The sequence below is a fragment of the Eutrema salsugineum genome, unplaced genomic scaffold, assembly GCF_000478725.1.
Source record: "Eutrema salsugineum unplaced genomic scaffold, Eutsalg1_0 scaffold_12, whole genome shotgun sequence".
NCBI lineage: Eukaryota > Viridiplantae > Streptophyta > Magnoliopsida > Brassicales > Brassicaceae > Eutrema > Eutrema salsugineum.
This window is the reverse complement of record NW_006256895.1, coordinates 7,137,802-7,157,200: the sequence shown is the minus strand read 5'-3', so window position 1 is coordinate 7,157,200 and position 19,399 is coordinate 7,137,802. Positions and strand designations below refer to the sequence as shown.

Below are 19,399 nucleotides of genomic sequence, written 5' to 3'. Positions count from 1 at the left end.
TGGGAACAAAGTTCTGTGGAGCTTGAGAATTGGGATAGACCTGGTCTTGTGGGTTTGCTACATTGGGATTCCTGTAAGAGAGGTTCTGATAAGCATTGCCATACTGATATCTTTGGAACCTCTGATTCCCAATGTAGTTAAGCTCCTCCTGAGTAAGACCTTCTTCACTGATGTTCTCAAAGATTTGAGAAGGTTCCTCATACTCTCCTACAAAGTGCATTGGTGATGCATGTCAACTGCGTGTGGGAACATGTTTTACCCTTAACAAAAACAAATGAAAGCCGCAAGTGCACAGCTAATCAGTTGTAGTATTTAGGGATCGAATCCACAGAGATTTGTGTGCCTGGTATTCTTCTACGGTTTTTAACTTTATGTCTAGACTAGATTAGTTTTAAAGGTTGGTTGTTTGTCACGAATTAAACTAAAACTTAAAGAAAGTAAATAAATCTATCCTAGAAAGCAAGTAGAAAAATCGAATGGAAAGCAAGTAAAGCAAGTAAATATCGAACTAAGGCAATTGAAATGCAGATCTAAATAAGCAAATAAAAATCGATTGGTTTGTAAACTATGACTAAAAACGCTGAGCTTTTGGGAACTCTAAGGGATCATAATCGGTTTTGACACTAGGGTAGATAGATTGGGATTGACGGCGGTCGCGTGACTTGCTGGCCGTCTTCGAGTGGCTCGGGGGCTAATGGAATATCTTGAGATCCAACCGTTGGAATGTCTCCAAACCAAGTGCATTTGAAAGCTGGTTGATTCCTATATAAGTTGTCCAATTTTGAGGGTGATCAGACAGTGAGAAGGTCTTCGTCTCTCCATGAGAGTTCTGACGGTCTGCATTTATCCAAAATAGTCTTTTTGTTCCAATTTGTGCCTCTTTATCCCAAATTACCTGAAAAGTCTTTTAAAATCCGGAAACATAGAAATCCTTTGAAAACCTTTGAAAATGGAGTAAAAACACCTGTAAAAGATATTAAAGTGATCCATAAAAATGGTCAAAATCCGGTGTTATCAACTCCCCCAGACTTAGTCTTTTGTTTGTCCTCAAACAAAACAAAGGCTAAATCTCGGTGAGAGGTTTGAAAACGCAGGAACTAAACAAAATCTCAGAGACCAAACTTCTAGACCAATATCGATCAGTATGCATCAAATCGGGAATAGCCTAGAAAATTCTCACTAGCAATACAGGCATAACTAGTCCGTTAATCCGTCATGCGGAAACCTATGCACTAAGATCTAACTTCCAGTCAACTAGGTCTTAACATTCATTAAAAATCTCGGTGATTCTCATCAAAGAAAGTCTAGGCAAGGCAATCTAGGCTAGGTGTCAAAAATCTTATTCTAGGGGTGAGGCTTAAAGTGTTTATGGGTTACCTGAAGATCTGGAGGATGCAGGATATTATGCAAAACAGCAAGAGAGAGTTAAGCTGTTGGTATCCACAGTTTTCAGTCACTTTCTTCTTGCCATAGATTCCTGGTCTTCTTCCTCAGGTTCTCTCCTAACTCCCCCAGACTTAGATTTTTGTAAATCTTTCAAAACCATAGCTCCTTAAACGAATAGTGGTTGCTTGTTGCTCCACAAATTTCGTCAATCTAAGACTCATTAGGCTTTTTGTTTCCCTCTCTCTTTTCATTCGTTTTTTTTTTTTTTTTTTTTTGAAGAGAGGGAACACCTTTAGATGATATAGAGTCTTAGAGAGCACGAAATTACCAGCTTTATGAGGTTTCTGATACTCTTCCTTCCAAATTCCATTCAGTCTCCTTTTTGAGTGACTGAAAACTGCGTCGCTCCTCTTCTCTCCGACGTTTTTGCACATATCTGCTGATATAAACTAAAGAGAGAATGCATGAGGATTGAAAACAAGTTTTTTGGGTCTAGGGTATGGTACCAGATAAAGATAAACTGGTCATCTAGAACGACAAAGAGTGGTAAAAGTGAAGGTAAAAGACGTCCTAGATGTGTATGTCGATGCCTGCCTAAAATCAATGATGAGAAAATTAGATGTCAATATTAAGGTCAAATAAAATGAGCTAGTATAACCTGTCAGAAAGAATCTCCATGAATAGAAGTCCTCTGGTGGGAGTTCGTAGTGCAAGTACTCTAGCTACCGCCTAGTCTAGTGCTAACCACAAATGAGCTATCATGCAAAGTGTAGAAGTTTGCAGGTCTAAATCATCATAGTTTTGCGTCAAACATTCCTGAAAATTACGTAATGTCGAATAGGTTACATATTAAAATTTAAAAAGTGCTTGAAATTTAAAAGCAAAAGCAATAAAATGATTAGTACGGATAGACATCCTCCCCCAGACTTAAATCACACTGTCCCCAGTGTGAAAAAGTTGGTGAGAAGATGGTGAATGAAAGCGAAATAAAATAAGATAAAAGAAAAGAAAATGATGATAGAACCGTGATGGTAGTGAAGTGCTGATCAATCACTCATCCTCTGATGTGTCGTCTGCGAACTGGTGCTGCTCCTGTAGGAAGGTGACAACGCGCTCAAAGCGTCATCCCTGTCTCTCAACTCTGCGCTCCAGATCAGAATGTGTGTGCGATGATGTCGATGATGAGGTGTGGCCGGTCGAAATAGATGGCTGAAAGTGAGCACGGGCCGCAGCTGCATCACGTTTTGCCTTGGCCCCTATGTATTGGCCAATGGTGAATGGTAGTCGAGGTACAGATGGCAGAAAATCATCGGGTTCTGGAGTCCATCGCGGACGTCCTCCGTTACACAATCTCGGGACAGATGCTGAAGGCAAGCTGACTCGGTGCTCCTCAGTGCCAGTGCAATACTTGTAACCAAACCTGTCTTGATCGAAAGCGGCACGAGAGATAGTGTGATCGCGAGAGAGATAAAGTAGGTCATACCAGACATCGGGAAGTGGATCATCAGATGAGAAATCGAATCCTACAGCCTAAAGTATCGCTGTAATAGCACTCCCGTAAGCTGGAGTAGCGTCCTCGCAACCATGTAAATCATGCTTCACCTTGACCATGTTCTGTGCTATGATCCAGGCAAAGCAAGCAAGTCGTGGGTCGTCCATAAACTGTATCTGAAGTGTAATGAGCTCAGTCTTCAAAACACATCCCATGTTGGCTCTAGAGAAAATCGTGTGTGATAAGAGTTTGTGCACAACTCTCACTGCTGGATGAGTAAGAAGGGCTTACTTGGATCTCCCGCTATCATAGACTCCATGACCCATCTTAAGATCGGGTTCATCTTCAAGGTAAATGCCATCGGTGTATGGAAGCTTAAGGGCTTCGCAAAGCTCAGAAATGGTGAGCGAGTAAGGTTGTCCGCGTATAGCAAATGACAAGATGCCATCTGATTCTCTGGGGTTCCTCCTCTTCGTGTGGTGGAGTGTAATAGTTGCTAAGAACTCGCGGACTAGCTCAGGATAAGTCGGAAGGTTCAGCTCCATGTAAGGTCTCAGCTTAAGTGCATCGATGTACCATATCACATCCTCTCTTATTCCAAGCATCTCAAGTGTATGATAATCAATGCAAGCCGTGGGTTTGATGTTCAGCTTCTTGAAACGTCTTGCATAGTCCACTCTCGGGTTTGTCTCCCTGCCAATGTATCGAATCTGTGGTGGCTCGGGAGCTGCTCGTGTTTCTCTTGAGTGCTGGAGCAATCTCATCACATAGTTTCTTCTTCTCGGTCTGGCTTGGTTCAGCATGTACTCTCCTAGAGTAGCATCATTGGGAATGTCCTCAGAGCTGTCACCAGTGCGACGGCTTCTTCGGGATCTGGTTTGTTCCATTTTTCTGCAAAACGAAATGATTCTTGGAAAAAGAGTGAATATGGATGCTGATTTTAACACATTAAGATCAGTTATACTAACATTAGTATAAAGAGATTAATTAAAACCATGAGCAAGCAGAATTGACATTCAATCAAAGAAATCAAGTAGTTCATGACTAGATTCGGATTTTTGATGTTCTCAACATAGAAATCTTCTAAAAATCGGTTTTTATGAGCAATTTCCATGTAAAATCTAAAGATTACCCAATACTAATCACTAATCACACAAGACTTAATCAGATTCATCAATTTTGCTGTTCCAAATTCGATTTTTATAAAGCATGTAGAATCCAAGTTTCAAAAATCTCAATTCCTCTTAAGCTAGGTGTTAAAAACGAGTTTTAGATAACCTAAAAGGATAATCTATTGTTCTTAAGCTATTTCCACCATCAATAAACAGAGATTTGGGCTTTTTAAGAAAACCCTAAGTTCTGAAATCAATTAAAAATGGCGAGTTTGAGGTTCATACCGTGCTGGAAAGAGAGATTTGATGGCAGAATTGAAATCAGCTTTGAAAAAGAGTGAGGTTTGGGCCAAGAACATCTTAAAAAGCTTAAGAATTGAAAAATGTGTTATATCTCCTAAATCTCCAAGTCTTTTGGAAGAGAAGAGAAAAAGGAGTTTTGATCAAAAAAGCGTGTTTCTTTTCTTTAAAAAGCGTTTTTGTGGCAAAAACGGAAAATTTCCGGGAAATTTTTAAGTTTACGGGAACTTACCTTTCTTGTCTTGCAAATAAGGAAAGTTTCAAACTTACGGAGAATCTTAACATGCTTTACCGGGATTCACCGGGAATCACCGGGAAACACCAGGTAACACTGGGAAATACCAGGTAACACCGGGAAACACCAGGTAACTTCGAAAAGCGGCGGAAATCCGCGTCGTCACCTCAACGACCAACGGCCGCGGTCAGGAGACGCGCGACCGTGGCGATTGAGGGCTCGGCCACGGTCACATTCACGGTGCCACGGTCGATGCTCCCTTGGCCGCGGGTCGGTTGGTCGCGACCGCGGCTCTTTCTCCTGCGGCCTTTGTCCAACTCTCTGGTCTTTGCCGGGCCGAGCAGCTAAAAACCTATCCTTTTCTTCTTGGTTTTTCTAATTTTCTGATTTTTTTGTGTTTTTCGTTTTATAAAATATCTGAAACTTAAAAGCAAAAGAAAGCATAAATTGTAAAAAGGAAAAGAAAACTAAAAGAAAGAGTACCTAAATGGGTTGTCTCCCATTAAGCGCTTTTGTTTTAAGTCGTTTAGTTCGACGTAGGCATGAAGAATCAGGCTGATTTGAATGGCACTCCACTTGATGTGCCCTTATCACTTCCGGTAGCTGGAGGTTTTACTTCTTCTCCTTGAGGAGCCGTCTTCTTCCCTTTATTCTTCTTCCGGACTTTAACATTGTTTAAAACCCTTTTTGTGTTCTCGATCAGCTCCTGGATTTGGTCCTCACTAGTTTCTGTTGCATCTGCTGGAATGATGATCTTGATTTTCGCAAAAGCTTTCGGCTTTTCTTTTTCTTTCTCTTTGGGCCTATTTCTTTTACTTGGAAAATCGTCTAAGATAGTCGGGTAGTACCTTCTGCGATCCACATTTGGAAAAACAGCATGTCGGTTTGCGTGATCGATTACTGCTCCTACGGTAGCTAGGAATGGTCTCCCGAAAATGAATGGCCTCTCCTTGTCTTTATCCATCTCCAAAACTTGGAAATCAGCTGGAACAATTTTGTCTCCTACTAGAACTTTTAGATCATGAATCGCCCCTTCAGTATCTTTTTGAGATGAATCTCCAAAATTAACCTTAACCGTCGATGTCCTTAAGGTTTTTATGCCCAATTTCTTGGAAAATGTCTTAGACATGATGTTGACATTGGCTCCGGAATCACACAGGCACTCTGTGAACTTGATTCCTGAAATGAAACATTGGAAAACAAAACGTCCCGGATCATCGGCTTTTGTAAGCCTTTGAAACGGTGATCGTTCAGGTACCTTAAATGGTGGCTGCTTGGCATCGACATCCTTGTACAGTGGTACAAAGATTGGGGTTTCTTCTTTCTTTCCATCGGTTCTGGCCTTTTCTTCGGACAATGTGGTTATGGCGTTGCAAAACCTCTTAGGGTTATCTTCAACTATTCCTGGAAGAACTCCACTTTGCCTCTTCATAGAGTCGGCTGTTTGGGCGACTTGCACGTCTAGCTTTTTGACGTGCGAAGATAAAGATTCGAACTTACCGTTCAGATCATTGTACATGCAGTCGATTTTCACGTTCACGTCTTTAGATGCTTTTTCGTTCGTCATAACGAGCTGTTGGATGGACTGTTCAAGTCTACCGATTTGTGAAGCTAGCTGGTTCGTCATGACTCCCTGCTGTTGTACAAATTGATTGTTAAAACCCGTACCTTGGTATTTATATGGCTGTCGCGGTTGATATGGTACTATTCCTCCAAAGTTTCCACCTTGAAACTTGTTTTGGAAGGATTTTTGCTGAGGTGGGTAGTACTGATCTTGAGGATTCTCCACATTTGGATTGCGGTAAGAGAGATTGTTGTAATTTGCATTCTGGAAGTTGTTGTTGAAGCCATTGTTGGAACGATTATGATATGGCACCAGTGCTCCTACATAGTTCACATCTTCTTCTTCAAAGGCCTGATTAATGTGATTAATATCACTAGGTCCTTCATCTTCTGCGCCATTGTTGTTCTCACAAGCATGGATTGGGCGATTGTTGCTCTTCAGAAGCTGGCTCATCATGTTCTTCAACTCAGTTATCTCCTTGTTGTCTGTACCGGTTTGCTTCGTCGATCGATCGTATTCAGGACAATCATTGCTATTGGCTTGAGCCAAATTTTCAATGAGGGCTCTTCCTTGGGCTATCGTATTTTGTCCAAAATCTCCATTGCTAGATGTATCAAGTGAAAGTTTGTATTTTGGTTGCAAACCTCGGTAAAATGTGCTTAGCAGGCTTGATCCATGAAATCCATGGTGAGGGCAATCACGTTCATACTCCTTGAAACGTTCCCAGGCTTCATAGAAAGATTCAGTTGGCCCTTGTTGAAAGTTTGAGATCTTTGTTCTCAACTGATTCGACCTTGACTTAGTATAGAAGTGGTTCAAGAAAGCAGTTTTACATTCTTCCCAATTAGTAATCGATCCTGCAGGCAAAGATTTCAACCAACGGTGAGCTTTATCTGCTAATGAAAAAGGGAACAACTTACACTTTAAATAGTCTGGTGGAACTTGGTTTATTCTCATCATGCTGCAGATTTCTTCAAAGAGCTCGATATAGTCCATTGGGTGTTCAGAAGGAACTCCATGGAATTAGTTTTGTTTCACCAATGAGATGATTTGAGGCTTGAATTCAAACTCATTCCGGTTCGGAAATGGAACTTGAATTGCAGATCGGTTCTGAAAATTTTGAGTAGGTGCATCAAAATCAGCTATGCGATGGTTTCGGGCTTGTCTTCGGTGTTGATTTTCTGGCTGTACAGGACGGTTAATGCGTCCATTCGGCTGCATCCCTTGTTGGTCACCATCGGCTGCATTGATGGGTGCTTCAAGGTCTTCACGTTCTTCTCTCTCGCGGTTCTGGTGGTTTCTTGGAGGAACCTCATCTTCCTCTCCATCTTATCGAGCATGATCACCTCCTCTGTGATCATTCTCTTCATTTTCTCCATGTTCGGACCCGTCTTGGTCCATATTTAAAGCTCGGTTAATAGGATCTCCAGGCTGGTCCTCGTTGGCCATTCCTTGCGTTCGTCTAAGTCTTCGAAGTTCTCTTTCGTGTATGTCTATCTCGTCTAGAATTGGAATGTTTTCTACAGGTCTGCGCCTGGTATTCATGCAATTCAGAGAAAAACAAAAGAAGGGAAAGATAATTCAGCAAAACTTTAAGAAAGAACTAAAGATGTTAAAACAAGAAAAATAACAAAAGGCAGCGAAACAAATCCCCGGGAACGGCGCCAAAAACTTGATGCGTGTCAACTGCGTGAGGGAACAAGTTTTACCCTTAACAAAAACAAATGAAAGCCGCAAGTGCACAGCTAATCAGTTGTAGTATTTAGGGATCGAATCCATAGAGATTTGTGTGCTTGGTATTCTTCTACGGTTTTTAACTTTATGTCTAGACTAGATTGGTTTTAAAGGTTGGTTGTTTGTCACGAATTAAACTAAAACTTAAAGAAAGCAAATAAATCTATCCTAGAAAGCAAGTAGAAAAATCGAATGGAAAGCGAGTAAAGCAAGTAAATATCGAACTAAGGCAATTGAAATGCAGATCTAAATAAGCAAATAAAAATCGATTGGTTTGTAAACTATGACTAAAAACGCTGATCTTTTGGGAACTCTAAGGGATCATAATCGGTTTTGACACTAGGGTAGATAGATTGGGATTGACGGATATCGATATATAGGTGGTTCTAGAGCTAGAGTACGGCGGTATGACTAATTCACTGTCGTGATCATAACCAACTGTTTCTCGCAACCCTGACCAGTAGGTTTCCACTCTGGCCCTGGAAGGGAGAGAACGCAAGAGCTGCACAAGACTCGTCAATACTCACGATCTCGCCGCAGGTAGGTTTCCACTCCTACGGAAAAATCGCCTGTTTCATTCTATGGCTGATACTTAATGAAAACTTTCGCAACACTAACTATCTAGATCAGATACTAGGTGATCAATCAAGCATACATGCAATAAGAACAAGAATAAACAGAGAACAGGTCGAAATCCCAGATCTATAAACTTAGATGTCTTAATCGATTATGAGAGCCCCTTTCGGGAACCCTAAGCCCAACTCGGGATATACTCAGACATGGCTGAGGTTGACATCATCATTGGTTTTAATAAAAGTAATGAAAAACAGTAAAGAAAAGAGATGAAGAAAGCTTCTCTATTTAAGAACTCGGACTTGAACAATCTTCTACAAAAATCGCATAAAAACGGCTAAAGGAAAAGAGTTTCTGTAAAGTATGAAGGGTTCTCTCCAAAAACGACCTAAATGACAAGTATTTATAGTCTTCAATACTCCATGGTCTCTAGGGTTCCGGAATTGAGGCTGAGGATGACTTTGGGCTTCAGAAATATGGGTTTTAATTCGGAGCTTGATGGCCGCGGTCGGGAGTGACGTGAACGCAGGGATTTGGTGGTTGGCCGCGGTCGGGAGGCTTCTGACCGGGGGAAATAGGCTGTTGGCCGCGGTCGCGTGACTTGCTGACCGTCTTCGAGTGGCTCCGGGGCTAATGGAATATATTGAGATCCAACCGTTGGAATGTCTCCAAACCAAGTGCATTTGAAAGCTGGTTGATTCCTCTATGAGTTGTCCAATTTTGAGGGTGATCAGACGGTGAGAAGGTCTTCGTCTCACCATGAGAGTTCTGACAGTCTGCATTTATCCAAAAGAGTCTTTTTGTTCCAATTTGTGCCTCTTTATCCCAAATTACCTGAAAAGTCTTTTAAAATCCAGAAACATAGAAATCCTTTGAAAACCTTTGAAAATGGAGTAAAAACACCTGTAAAAAATATTAAAGTGATCCATAAAAATGGTCAAAATCCGGTGTTATCAATTGGCTTTTGAGAAACCAATTTCAACTTGTCCGATTCACTCCTTAACTCCTTAACTTCTCTAGTGAGCCTCTGTTCAGAGCTTGAACCTTCTGATCTATTTGATCTGTCATAGTCTTCACCATAAGTGTCATTGCTCATTGCTAAGTTCTCCACTAGCTCTAAAGCAGCATGAATCTCCTTTCCCAGAAAGTTTCCATTGGAGGCAGTATCCAGCTGGTTTCTAATCTTGGGAAGAGCTCCTCTATAAAGTGTGCTGAGAAGAGAAGCCTCACTGAACCCATGGTGTGGGAATTGGTTGGTGTAGCTCCTGAATCTCTCATATGCTTCACCAAAACTCTCATTGCTGTGCTGAGTGAAGCTAGAGATTTGGTTTCTTAGCTTTACTGTTCTGGAGGTGGAGAAGAACTTAGATAGAAATGCCTGCTTGCATTGCTCCCAGGTTTGAATGGAGCCTCTTGGAAGATTCTTCTCCCATTGGTGAGCTTTGTCACCAAGACTGAAGGGGAATAATCTGAGCTTGAAACTGTCCTCAGAAACTCCATTTATCTTTGTCAGGTCACACACTTTATCAAATTGATCCAAGTGTTCCAAGGGATCTTCCATTGCCAATCCATGGAATTTTGAGTTCTGAACCATATTCAACAAGGATGCATTCACTTCAAAGTTGTTGTTTTGCACAGGTGGTGCTTGAATTCCAGCTGATGAGCATTGGCCCTGTCATTTTCTCCAACATAGACCTGTGGCTGCTCATATCTCCTTTGCTGGTGTTGGAAGGGCTGATGTTGGTGGTGCACCTGTTTTCTTTGCTGTACATTGGCCTGATGCCTCTGCTGATGAGCTGGAGCTTGTCCCTGGTGGACATAAGCTTGATGTTGATGCACCTGTTCCTGATGAACATTACCCTAATGTAACCCCTGACTAACTCCATTACCAGCTGCATTACCAGCTCCATAACCCTGAGCCTGTTGCTCCTGAGCCTGTTGCTCCTGAGCCGGTTGCTCCATGTCAACCACATGCTCTCTTTGTTCTTCCATATCAGCCTGATCGATCTGTCTTCCACGCCTGTCTCTTCTCCTCCTTGGTACCAAAAGGTTAATGTTGTCGTTTAAAGGGAAAGGTGGACCACAGCTTCTTGATCTGGACCTGGTGTTCATGCACCTGAAACTCACAAACAGAACTTGAAAGAAATTAGAAAACACAAAAGAAAATGCTTGATCTCAAGAACAGATCAAAGACTAATGCTAAACAATCCACAATTTGGCAACGGCGCCAATTGATAGACAGAGTTTTTAGGCTCTTAAGGGCTATCAATCCCCTTTATCTAAAGCATGATCTTATTTCTAGCATGAGAGCGAGAGTTAATTGTCTAAAGCATGATCTTATTTCAGAAGAACATAGTCGCTATAGGAGTCGAGAGCTACCTATAGAGAAGATGTGAGCAGACAAATTCAATGTCTAAAGCATGATCTTATTTCTGGCATGAGAGCGAGAGTTAATTGTCAGATCTGAGTGATTAGTTGATTAATATGGTGAGAGTTGGTTAATCATACATATGTCTATTCTAGTTTCATTCAGATCCCAGAAACAGATGAAGATAAATCGCCCGGAAGCTAATTGGAAATGCCACCATATATCGATTAGAGTAAACCGGAGAAGTCTAAATCGCATCCGATGAGTTTTAGAGTCTATAGTTTGAGTTGATATGCTTGAGATATTCTTTTAACAATTCATATGCATTGCACCTTATTTCTTGTGAATATTAGATTATATGTAGTTTAGGGTTCTTAATCAAAAACCCCAAAATCCCATGAGTTTATGACTTTGCTTACTTACCCAGTTTGTTATTTCTCGCAGATTAGACATCTTCCCTGTGGATCGACACCCTAAGTCCTACAACGTACATCTGTGCACTTGCAGACACTAGGGTTTTATAAATTTAAAACTTTTGGAGGACCAACGGGCTTGTTAAAAACAAACCCTAGGCCCGCAAGCCCATCAGTACTGAACCGGTCCTGCTGGGTCTTTAGGTCAGACCCTTGGCTTTGACAAGTCTTGTGCCGAGGTCTTTATGGCGAGGGTGTCTTGCATCTGGATTGAAAGTGGAAGAACACCCTTGAATCTTGCATGGATCCTTGTCTTTGATCTTCTCGTGAAAAGGTTTTGATTGAAAGTGGAAGAACACCCTTGACCAAAATATTTCGTAAAAATAGCCTTGGTATAGCCATACCGCGGTATTTTGGTTGAGGGTCTTTCCCAACACTTAGCAGAATTTCTTGACTTTGAAGATCACAGCTTTGATACTTAGTCGTTCCAGGAGAAGCTTGTGATGATAAAATGCCTCGGCTTGGGCTATGGCGAGGCTTATGGTCGAGGTAGAGACCAAGCCATTCGTGAATATGACCCTTGGTATTGTGATAGACAGGAGTTTTTAGGCTCTTAAGGGCTATCAATCCCCTTTGTCAAAGTAGTATAAGGGGTGTCAATCCAAGAATGTTGAAGCTAGACACTAGACTATATGAACTGATCTTAATTCAAGCAAACAAAAGAGGTTTGGTTTGAACTGATGATTGAAACAAGAAACTAAACAATATAAAGAGAAGATAACAATGATAAGCAAAGCAAACAAAGACAAGCAAATAACAAAATAATGATGAGAATGTATGTATGATGATGAGAAAGGTCTTAGACATGATAGTCAATTAGGGTGCCTTCAGTGTTAAACTAGTGAGCTAATGAACCATGTGATCAAGCAAACCATTCAACTTAAACATCATTGATTAAGTTAATCCTCTCATGAAGGTATCAACTTCTATGCTAAAACAGTTTCTAACCTAATCATCATTAGTGAAACATGAATCAACAAGCATTAAGAACCAGATTAATCTGTCATTTAAGCATATAAACAATCATTCCCATGATGAATAACACTTAAACCTCTAACAACCTTGATTCAGGCATTTCATCAAATACTTTTGGTGCATGAAATGCCAAGAATCTAGACCACATATGATGTGTATGGATCTAGCATTAAGAACAGGTTGTAGAGAATGGAATATGAATGATCTAACTCCTAAGCTCACTAATCTACCACTTAAGCACCCTAATATACATATCTAAGACCTTAATATGGGGATTACTCACTAATCATGACCAACACACTAGATCCTTTGCAAGATGTGTTGTTAATCATGATTAGAAGTGTGATTTGATGATCAGAAATGATAGATTAAGAAGAAGACAGCTTTTAAACACAAGATCTCTCAAACTCTCTTGATAAAAACGCCCAAATCAGATATTTCTCTTCAAAAAGGAGTCTTCTTACACAAAATAGGCAAAGAGATTTTGGAATAAAGCTTAAGTTTTTGGGATAAAACCCTAAAAACTATATATAGGTCTCTAAAAACGAACCGGGTCAACCCGGAATAAACCGGGTCCTGACCCGGATTTAGTGGGTAAAGTGACGAATGTGCGAGTTGGTCAGGAGCCTCCCAAGTCGCATGCCCAAGTCGCACAGATGAAGAAGCAGTCTTGTGAGCCTTAAGTCCCTTAGTCTCAACCGCATGTCCATCTAGGTGTGTTTTGCGAGTCTTTGTGCGATTCAGTCCTCTTCCTCTTCAACTCGCATGACCAAGACAAAATCTGGGGAGGATAAGTGTGCGACTTGGTCCTCATGTAATCCCAAGTCGCAGGCCTAAGTCGCACAACCGAAGAAAGAAGCTTGAACGAGATGAAACCCATGTAAGCTCAGCCGCATTACTCTCTCGGTGTGATTTGCGAACCTTCATGCAGCTAAGTCTTCTTTGCTTCTTAACTCGCACGACCATGTAGCAGGGGCCTTCAGAGATATGTGCGGGGTGGTCTCCATCAGTCCCAAGTCGAATGCTCAAGTCGGTGTAGATTGCGAGTCTTCATGTGGTTTAGTTCCAAGCTTGGCCAACTCGCATGCTCAAGTCGCACGGTTGTGGACTTAGCATTTGTCTTGCTCGGGAACCTCAGACCTTACCCAGTGACACCTTACTCGCACATCTCAACACGCAGCTCAACCCCCAGGCATTAATCTCCAGGCATTGTGAGTTAACCAAGTCGCAAGACCATCTCGCAGGCTTCAGGTCTCCTTGGACCACTTCACATTCGTGGGAGAGTACCTCCCATATGGTGCGATTCCAACTTCATTAGACAGAAGACTCAGACATCTTCAACTTTGGTGAAGGGCTCGAGCTCAGGTGACGTCGGCAAAGGCTCCGTTCCGCCAGTTCTTTGACGCGCGTTGCCTTGGTCTTTTATCAGCTCCGAGACATGCACTGCTTCCGATCGCCGTAACTTTCAGCTCACAACTACAAACAGGACGATATTACATGTTCCGGAAACTAGACGTATTCTTCTTGATTCGTGATGAAGACACCGGAGGTTGAATCGCATTGCAAGTCCTTCGTCCCACGCGATCAAAGTGAAGGTTTTGTCTGCACCAAACCATCTGTCCGAGTTGCTGTACACAGGTGAGGGTTCCTCCATGATCCCAGCTCCAAGTTGCTCCCAAAAGTCTCCAAATGACCTGAGAACACTCCAAAAATGCAGGACACTCTAGGACCTAATGCAAATACTAAACAAAGCTAGAACCAAGGACAAACTCTAACAAAACTAGCTAAATGTATGCATGAGACTCAATATTTGGACAAAAAATGCAGTCCTAATCATGACAAATTATGAATATATCATATAGGTATACCAAGGTGTCCAAGCCGAGGTTCTTGTGAAACACTTAGCACAGATTTGCTCCTTGAAACCCGAACCGATATATGTGTCTTCTGCTTCTTGTAACTTTCGGCTCACAACTCCAAATGATATGAAACCAAGTCCACGTGAAATATCATTCCAATAGCTCAAATTTTGGTGAAGAACTCATTTGCATCCGGGGAGTGGAAGGTTTTCCGAACGGCCAATTTTTACTGTGCATCAGACCGATCAGAAAAGAAGCTTCTGGACCCATGTTCACTCCAGAAACGTTATCTCCCAGCTCGGAGCTTCAAATCGAGTGATCTCAGGTGTTCTGGTAAGAAGACTCAAAGCTCTTGAATCTTGAAGAAGGTTCCGGAGACTGAGTCGGAGGGGAAGGGCATCGTCCCGCATAACCTTTGAAGCACACCGGATCGGTATGGAATACAAGTGATACAGGTACGTCTTCTGATGGATCACTGATCTGAATCCACTGATTTGAACTGTTCTGGAACCACAACTCAATCCTCTCCAACTTTCATGAAAACTCCGGAAGCCAAATCGGACGTTAAGACTTTCTGGATGGCTGATCTTTGATGCGTGTCGCGAACCGGAGATTTTGGCTGAGTCTTCATGTACCGCAGTAAGCTTTTTGGCCGAAAATCTGTTCTGCGGTAAGCATTTTTAGCCGGTAAAACTCATCTCTCTCGGCATAAAACTTTAGCCGATACTCTTCTGATCTGGTATAGAATTTTACCGAGCCAACCTCCACCCGATAAGCATTTTAGCCGATAGTTGCATGATCCAGACACAAGCAGCACCCGATAAAACTTCTTTCCCGCGGTATGGATTTTTGGCTGATAAAAGTTCGCCTTTTAGCCGGTGTTTTTCTTCCTGCGGTACAGGGAATTGGCGATAGAATCCAACATTCTGTTTTCACCAATTTTGATCCTCCAAATTCTATTTCAACACCTGGTCTCATCTCTTCTGTTCCAAATAGACTCCAAAGTACGTGTTTAAGACTCCAAACCATGCAAAGACTCACTTGAACCTAATGCAAACTCCTAAATCTTAAAACAGTACCTAAAGACCTAAAATACATGAAATAAAACATGATTTGGGCTAAAATATGCAAGCTAAATGATGCATTTTATGAACATATCACTGTGAGGAGAGCCACAATGATTTCTTCCTAGTCGCCAGATTATGCGATTTTTCGATTTGCAGTAATAAATCTGAAAAAAAAAATTGGTATATTTTTTTTCCAAAATCGAATGAAAAAAAAAATTTGAAAGAAAACAAAAAATCGGCCTAATCATATAATTGTATATGAGGGTCGGTCATTTCACATTCCTCACTAGTGCCTAATTTTGAACGGACAATTCTTAAGGTGAACCTCTTTATTCACTCTCTTCTATTATAACCAATCAAAATATGTCATGTAAGATTTAAAATAAATTAAAAAAATAGATAAAAATAAAATAATTAAAAAATCAAAAAATTAATTTTAAAATAGTAAACTCTAATCTTTATACCCTAAATTATAATATATTTAAATTAAGAAAAAAATATATAAAAAAAAACTAGATTCTAAATCCTGAACCCAAATATTAAAATTAAACCCTAAATCCAAATATTAAATTTTAAAAGAAATTAAAAATAAAAACTAAATCCTAAAATCTTAATCCCTAAACCCAAACATTAATTTTAATAATAAAAAAATAAAAATTAAATCCTAAATCCAAATATATATATTAAAATTGATGTTTGGGTTTAGGGATTAGGATTTAGAATTTAGTTTTTATTTTTAATTTCTTTTAAAATTTGATATTTGGATTTAGGGTTTAGGGTTTAGTTTTTATTCTTAATTTAAAAAAAAAATATTTTGGTTTAGAGTTTAGGGTTTAGTTTTTATTTTTTCTTTAATTTATATATTATAGTTTAGGGTATAGAGATTATAGTTTAATATTTAAAATAAAAATATTGATTTTTTATTATTAATTTAGTTTTTATTTTAATGTTTTTATTTTTTTAATTTATTTAAATTTTACATAACATATTTTTTGATTAGTTATAATAGAATGGGATGAATAGAAAGGTTCATGTGAACCTAAGAATTGTCCATTTTGAACATTGGTCTTTTTCGATTTCATATATGTAGTTTCATATTAGAATGGATATTTGGCAAAACCATGAAAATATAGGGGTCGAACTGTAACAAGAAATAATAAAAGGGAAAGTGTTTCGTTGTTTTCTCATCATTATGTGTTACTTTTCGTCTCCACGAAATCGCATCGTTTGTCCTCTCAGTCTCCGCACGGCGCGCTGTGTTACAGATTACCTAAAGTCCTCTCAATTGCTTTCAACTCTCAGGTTCGTTAATCACAAATCCCCAATTCCGCTGCTTTAAAGTTCTCAGCTCGATGGGTTTCCTCAATTCGCCATGCTATCATGTTTCCTATCTTTGTGAAATAGTTGGCTCTAAGTTTCTAACGAAGTGTGGAGAGTTAGTTTCATCTCCTATATTTGGGGATTTTTCATTGGGATTTCGCTTAATGATCATATTTGTTCTAAATTTTATGGTTACGTGTTTAATATGTTGGAGAATAGAATGATATATGGAATCTAAATTTGACAAAAATGTTAAAAAAATATCATACCTTCTCCACATATTAAGGTAGGTGTTGAAATGCTCTCATAAAAAAAAAAGTTTTAGAAGTAATAAACTAAGAACTTTATGAATGATTTGGTTGCAATGGTCGTTGTGATGGTGGATTGCCTCTAAGGGGCGTGAAAATATGTATTTTTAGTGCCTTGAACGTCTTTAAAGTCTGCTAGGGCATTCATTTTTCGATCGGGATGAATTTGGATGAACCTAGTAATCTTATTTTCGGTCATGGATTGATCGATCTAGGTAGATCGGTCGATCTAGAGGAAGGCTAGAAGATAAGAGAATATGTGAAAATTCGATGATTACTTTGGTGCTTTTGAAATCGAAATAGCTACTACTGAGAAGTCGATTAAGGAATTTAGTGATAGGAAAATGGAAACAGGTAAGAGTTTTGATAAAATAAATAGATGAAGAAAGGGGAAGTTGTGGTGCATGCTACAAAATGATCACTTTTACTCAATGCAATGATAACTACATCATATTAAGATATAGCATCGTCAGATTGCATCCAAATATACATTAACATTATAAATTTATTGGAACATATGCACATTTTCTCAGTCTAAGTCTGCATACCCAGCGGAGATTTCATCTCACGAAATATTGAACCAGCTTGATAAATATTACTTGGTTCTTCTTATCCGTACTTGGGGCCTGTGGCAGCAAGCTCATTATCACAGGCAAGAAGTCATTCGCATGCACTCTTCCAATAGAGTTAATTCTTTGACAGAAGGAGTTTCGAGATTGGACTTTGACGACGACATGGGCCCTGGAGACTGTCAAATTATGGAATGCAAGTGTGGCATGCCTTTGTGCATCTGTGTAGCTCCTTCCCAATCAACCAATACACCGAACCCACAGGTAAGTTCTCAGTTCCTGAATTGTGTTCCTTATAACATACTAATAAGCCGAAGTTTTGAAGAGGAAGTCAGAAAATTAGATGCAGAAATTGTTATTCTTAAATTACATGTATTGACTTGACTAGCTTAATCTTATCACATACATACCTCTCTTTTCAAAAATGCTTGGAACAGCCTACACGTGCCCCTGTGGCTCTCCCTCAGTCAGATCCTAAAACGAAGTCAGATACTTCAGCAAAAAGTAAAGGTTCCACTTCCAGCAGCAATGCTAGGTATGTAAGCATTTAATCTTAGTATCAAGGAAAAGATTTGGCTTAGAGTTTACTCCATGAGCTTTAGACACGAGAGAAAGTTGTTTGTCTAGGCATTTGTGCCTTTGGATGTATCATTGCATGCAAGGAATTAACTGATTGCCCTTGCACTTCAACTCGTCCGTAGATACATGTGTAATTGGTTCATCTGCTTTTCGTGTAATTGTGTAGAAAACTTCCTTCCTGTTTTCTTTGTTGTGGCATCTGACTAATGACCTTAAGTTGCTTCTAGCAGATACCTGTTTGGATTTTAACTCGCTGTTATTTAGTGATTTTTCTATATCTTTCTGGTATTTTTGATATGTAATTAAGGTTTTGAAATTCTCAGATTGGCTCTGAATCCTGGATTAGACAACCCCCAAAGAGATTATGAAGTCAACGGAGAGGTAACTCTTTACATCTCATTACATGGATAATCATAGTTTCCTTGTCTAACGGATTATTCATTTCTTGTATGGACTCTGTTTGTAAAAAGGGATTAAGGGAAGCAATTAAGAATGGTGACATTGCTGGTGTGAAAAAGCTTCTGAAAGAGGTACTCGTTTCCAATTAAGAAGAAGCGCTTAACTAAGATAATGCCCGACCAAGTTTGTAGTTGCCACAGATACATGAAGACTAAAACTGTTAGAATTTCAGGGCGTGGATGCAAATTACCATGACAAGCAGGGAATGTCAGTGCTTCATCTGGTAATCTTTCCGTTCCTCTCTCTTTGCCACTTGTGTGATCGATTTGCGTGGTAAGTCGAAATCTACTAATTACTTAATGTTTCGCTTCCACAGACTGCCCTATTCAACAAAACTGATATTGCGTTGATGTTAATGGAACATGGAGCCAGTCTTGAGGACAAAAATGCACAGGGTAAATTCTCATGCTACACAAACTTTGCATTCGTGATATGTTCTGATCAGTGTCCTGCTAAAAGTATTTTGACGAGAAAAAAAGGGTAGTTACTGATACATTTTCTTGTCATCGTTGTTAATATTCCTGTGTTGCTCTTAAACATATTATTTGTCAACAGGAGAAACACCGGTCGATTGTGCTCCTGCAACACTGCAATATAAGATGCGGGAAAAGATGGAGAAGATGATGTCGACTTAATATAAACTAAGGCAGAGGTTCAAATCTTCCTCCACGTTTTTTTTTTCATTCTTTGTTTTCAGATAAAAAAAAAGTCTGTAAAGTATCAAAAGGGGTCATCAATTTGCTGCTAAGACATAATATTGATTCTGAGTGCACTATTTCATGTTATTTGAACTTTGAAACGCTGCCTCACTCTAGTAGGCTGACATACAAACTCACCTTTTGTCGCTAAACTGTTGGATAAAGTAAAATTAACTATAGGATCTGTCAAGTATGTTCGACCCGTGAAAGATTCGACCCGCATAAAGTCTGAATACGTAGTGAAGTCCGACCGACATAAGGTCCAAATAATAGAAAAAAGTTCGGCTAACTGAATGTTCAAATGAGTTAGTCAAATAAAAGTGACTAA

The 19,399-nt window shown here is 39.8% G+C and overlaps 1 protein-coding gene and 2 non-coding genes across 5 annotated transcripts; all 3 read left to right on the top strand.

Annotated features, from left to right (window-relative positions):
- The first annotated feature begins 6,768 nt into the window (after positions 1-6,768).
- On the top strand, positions 6,769-6,874 carry LOC112089519. Its single transcript, XR_002901157.1, has one exon. It is a non-coding gene; the product is annotated as a small nucleolar RNA R71 (small nucleolar RNA).
- Positions 6,875-9,628: 2,754 nt separating this feature from the next.
- Positions 9,629-9,735, top strand: LOC112089443. The gene has a single exon (XR_002901081.1). It is a non-coding gene; the product is annotated as a small nucleolar RNA R71 (small nucleolar RNA).
- A 6,572-nt stretch (positions 9,736-16,307) lies between these two features.
- LOC18025589 (26S proteasome non-ATPase regulatory subunit 10) lies at positions 16,308-19,164 on the top strand. Of its 3 annotated transcripts, none has more exons than XM_024160321.1 (8): positions 16,308-16,440; positions 17,402-17,599; positions 17,773-17,870; positions 18,238-18,295; positions 18,385-18,444; positions 18,546-18,596; positions 18,690-18,768; positions 18,929-19,164. In XM_024160321.1, the coding sequence occupies exons 2-8, from the start codon at positions 17,435-17,437 to the stop codon at positions 19,006-19,008; spliced, it is 591 nt and encodes a 196-aa protein (XP_024016089.1). In that variant the 5' UTR covers positions 16,308-16,440; positions 17,402-17,434; the 3' UTR covers positions 19,009-19,164. The 3 variants fall into 3 exon arrangements, with proteins under 3 accessions (XP_024016089.1, XP_024016092.1, XP_024016090.1); XM_024160324.1 differs by having other exon boundaries at positions 16,325-16,440; positions 17,469-17,599; XM_024160322.1 differs by having other exon boundaries at positions 16,332-16,440; positions 17,300-17,599.
- Positions 19,165-19,399: the final 235 nt, after the last annotated feature.

Excerpts from the sequence above, each read along its gene's own strand:
- LOC18025589 (XM_024160321.1), top strand. The coding sequence starts at position 17,435 with ATGCACTCTTCCAATAGAGTTAATTCTTTGACAGAAGGAGTTTCGAGA. Across the intron at positions 17,871-18,237 it reads ACTTCCAGCAGCAATGCTAG|ATTGGCTCTGAATCCTGGAT; the intron begins GTATGTAAGCAT and ends TGAAATTCTCAG. Across the intron at positions 18,769-18,928 it reads TGAGGACAAAAATGCACAGG|GAGAAACACCGGTCGATTGT; the intron begins GTAAATTCTCAT and ends ATTTGTCAACAG.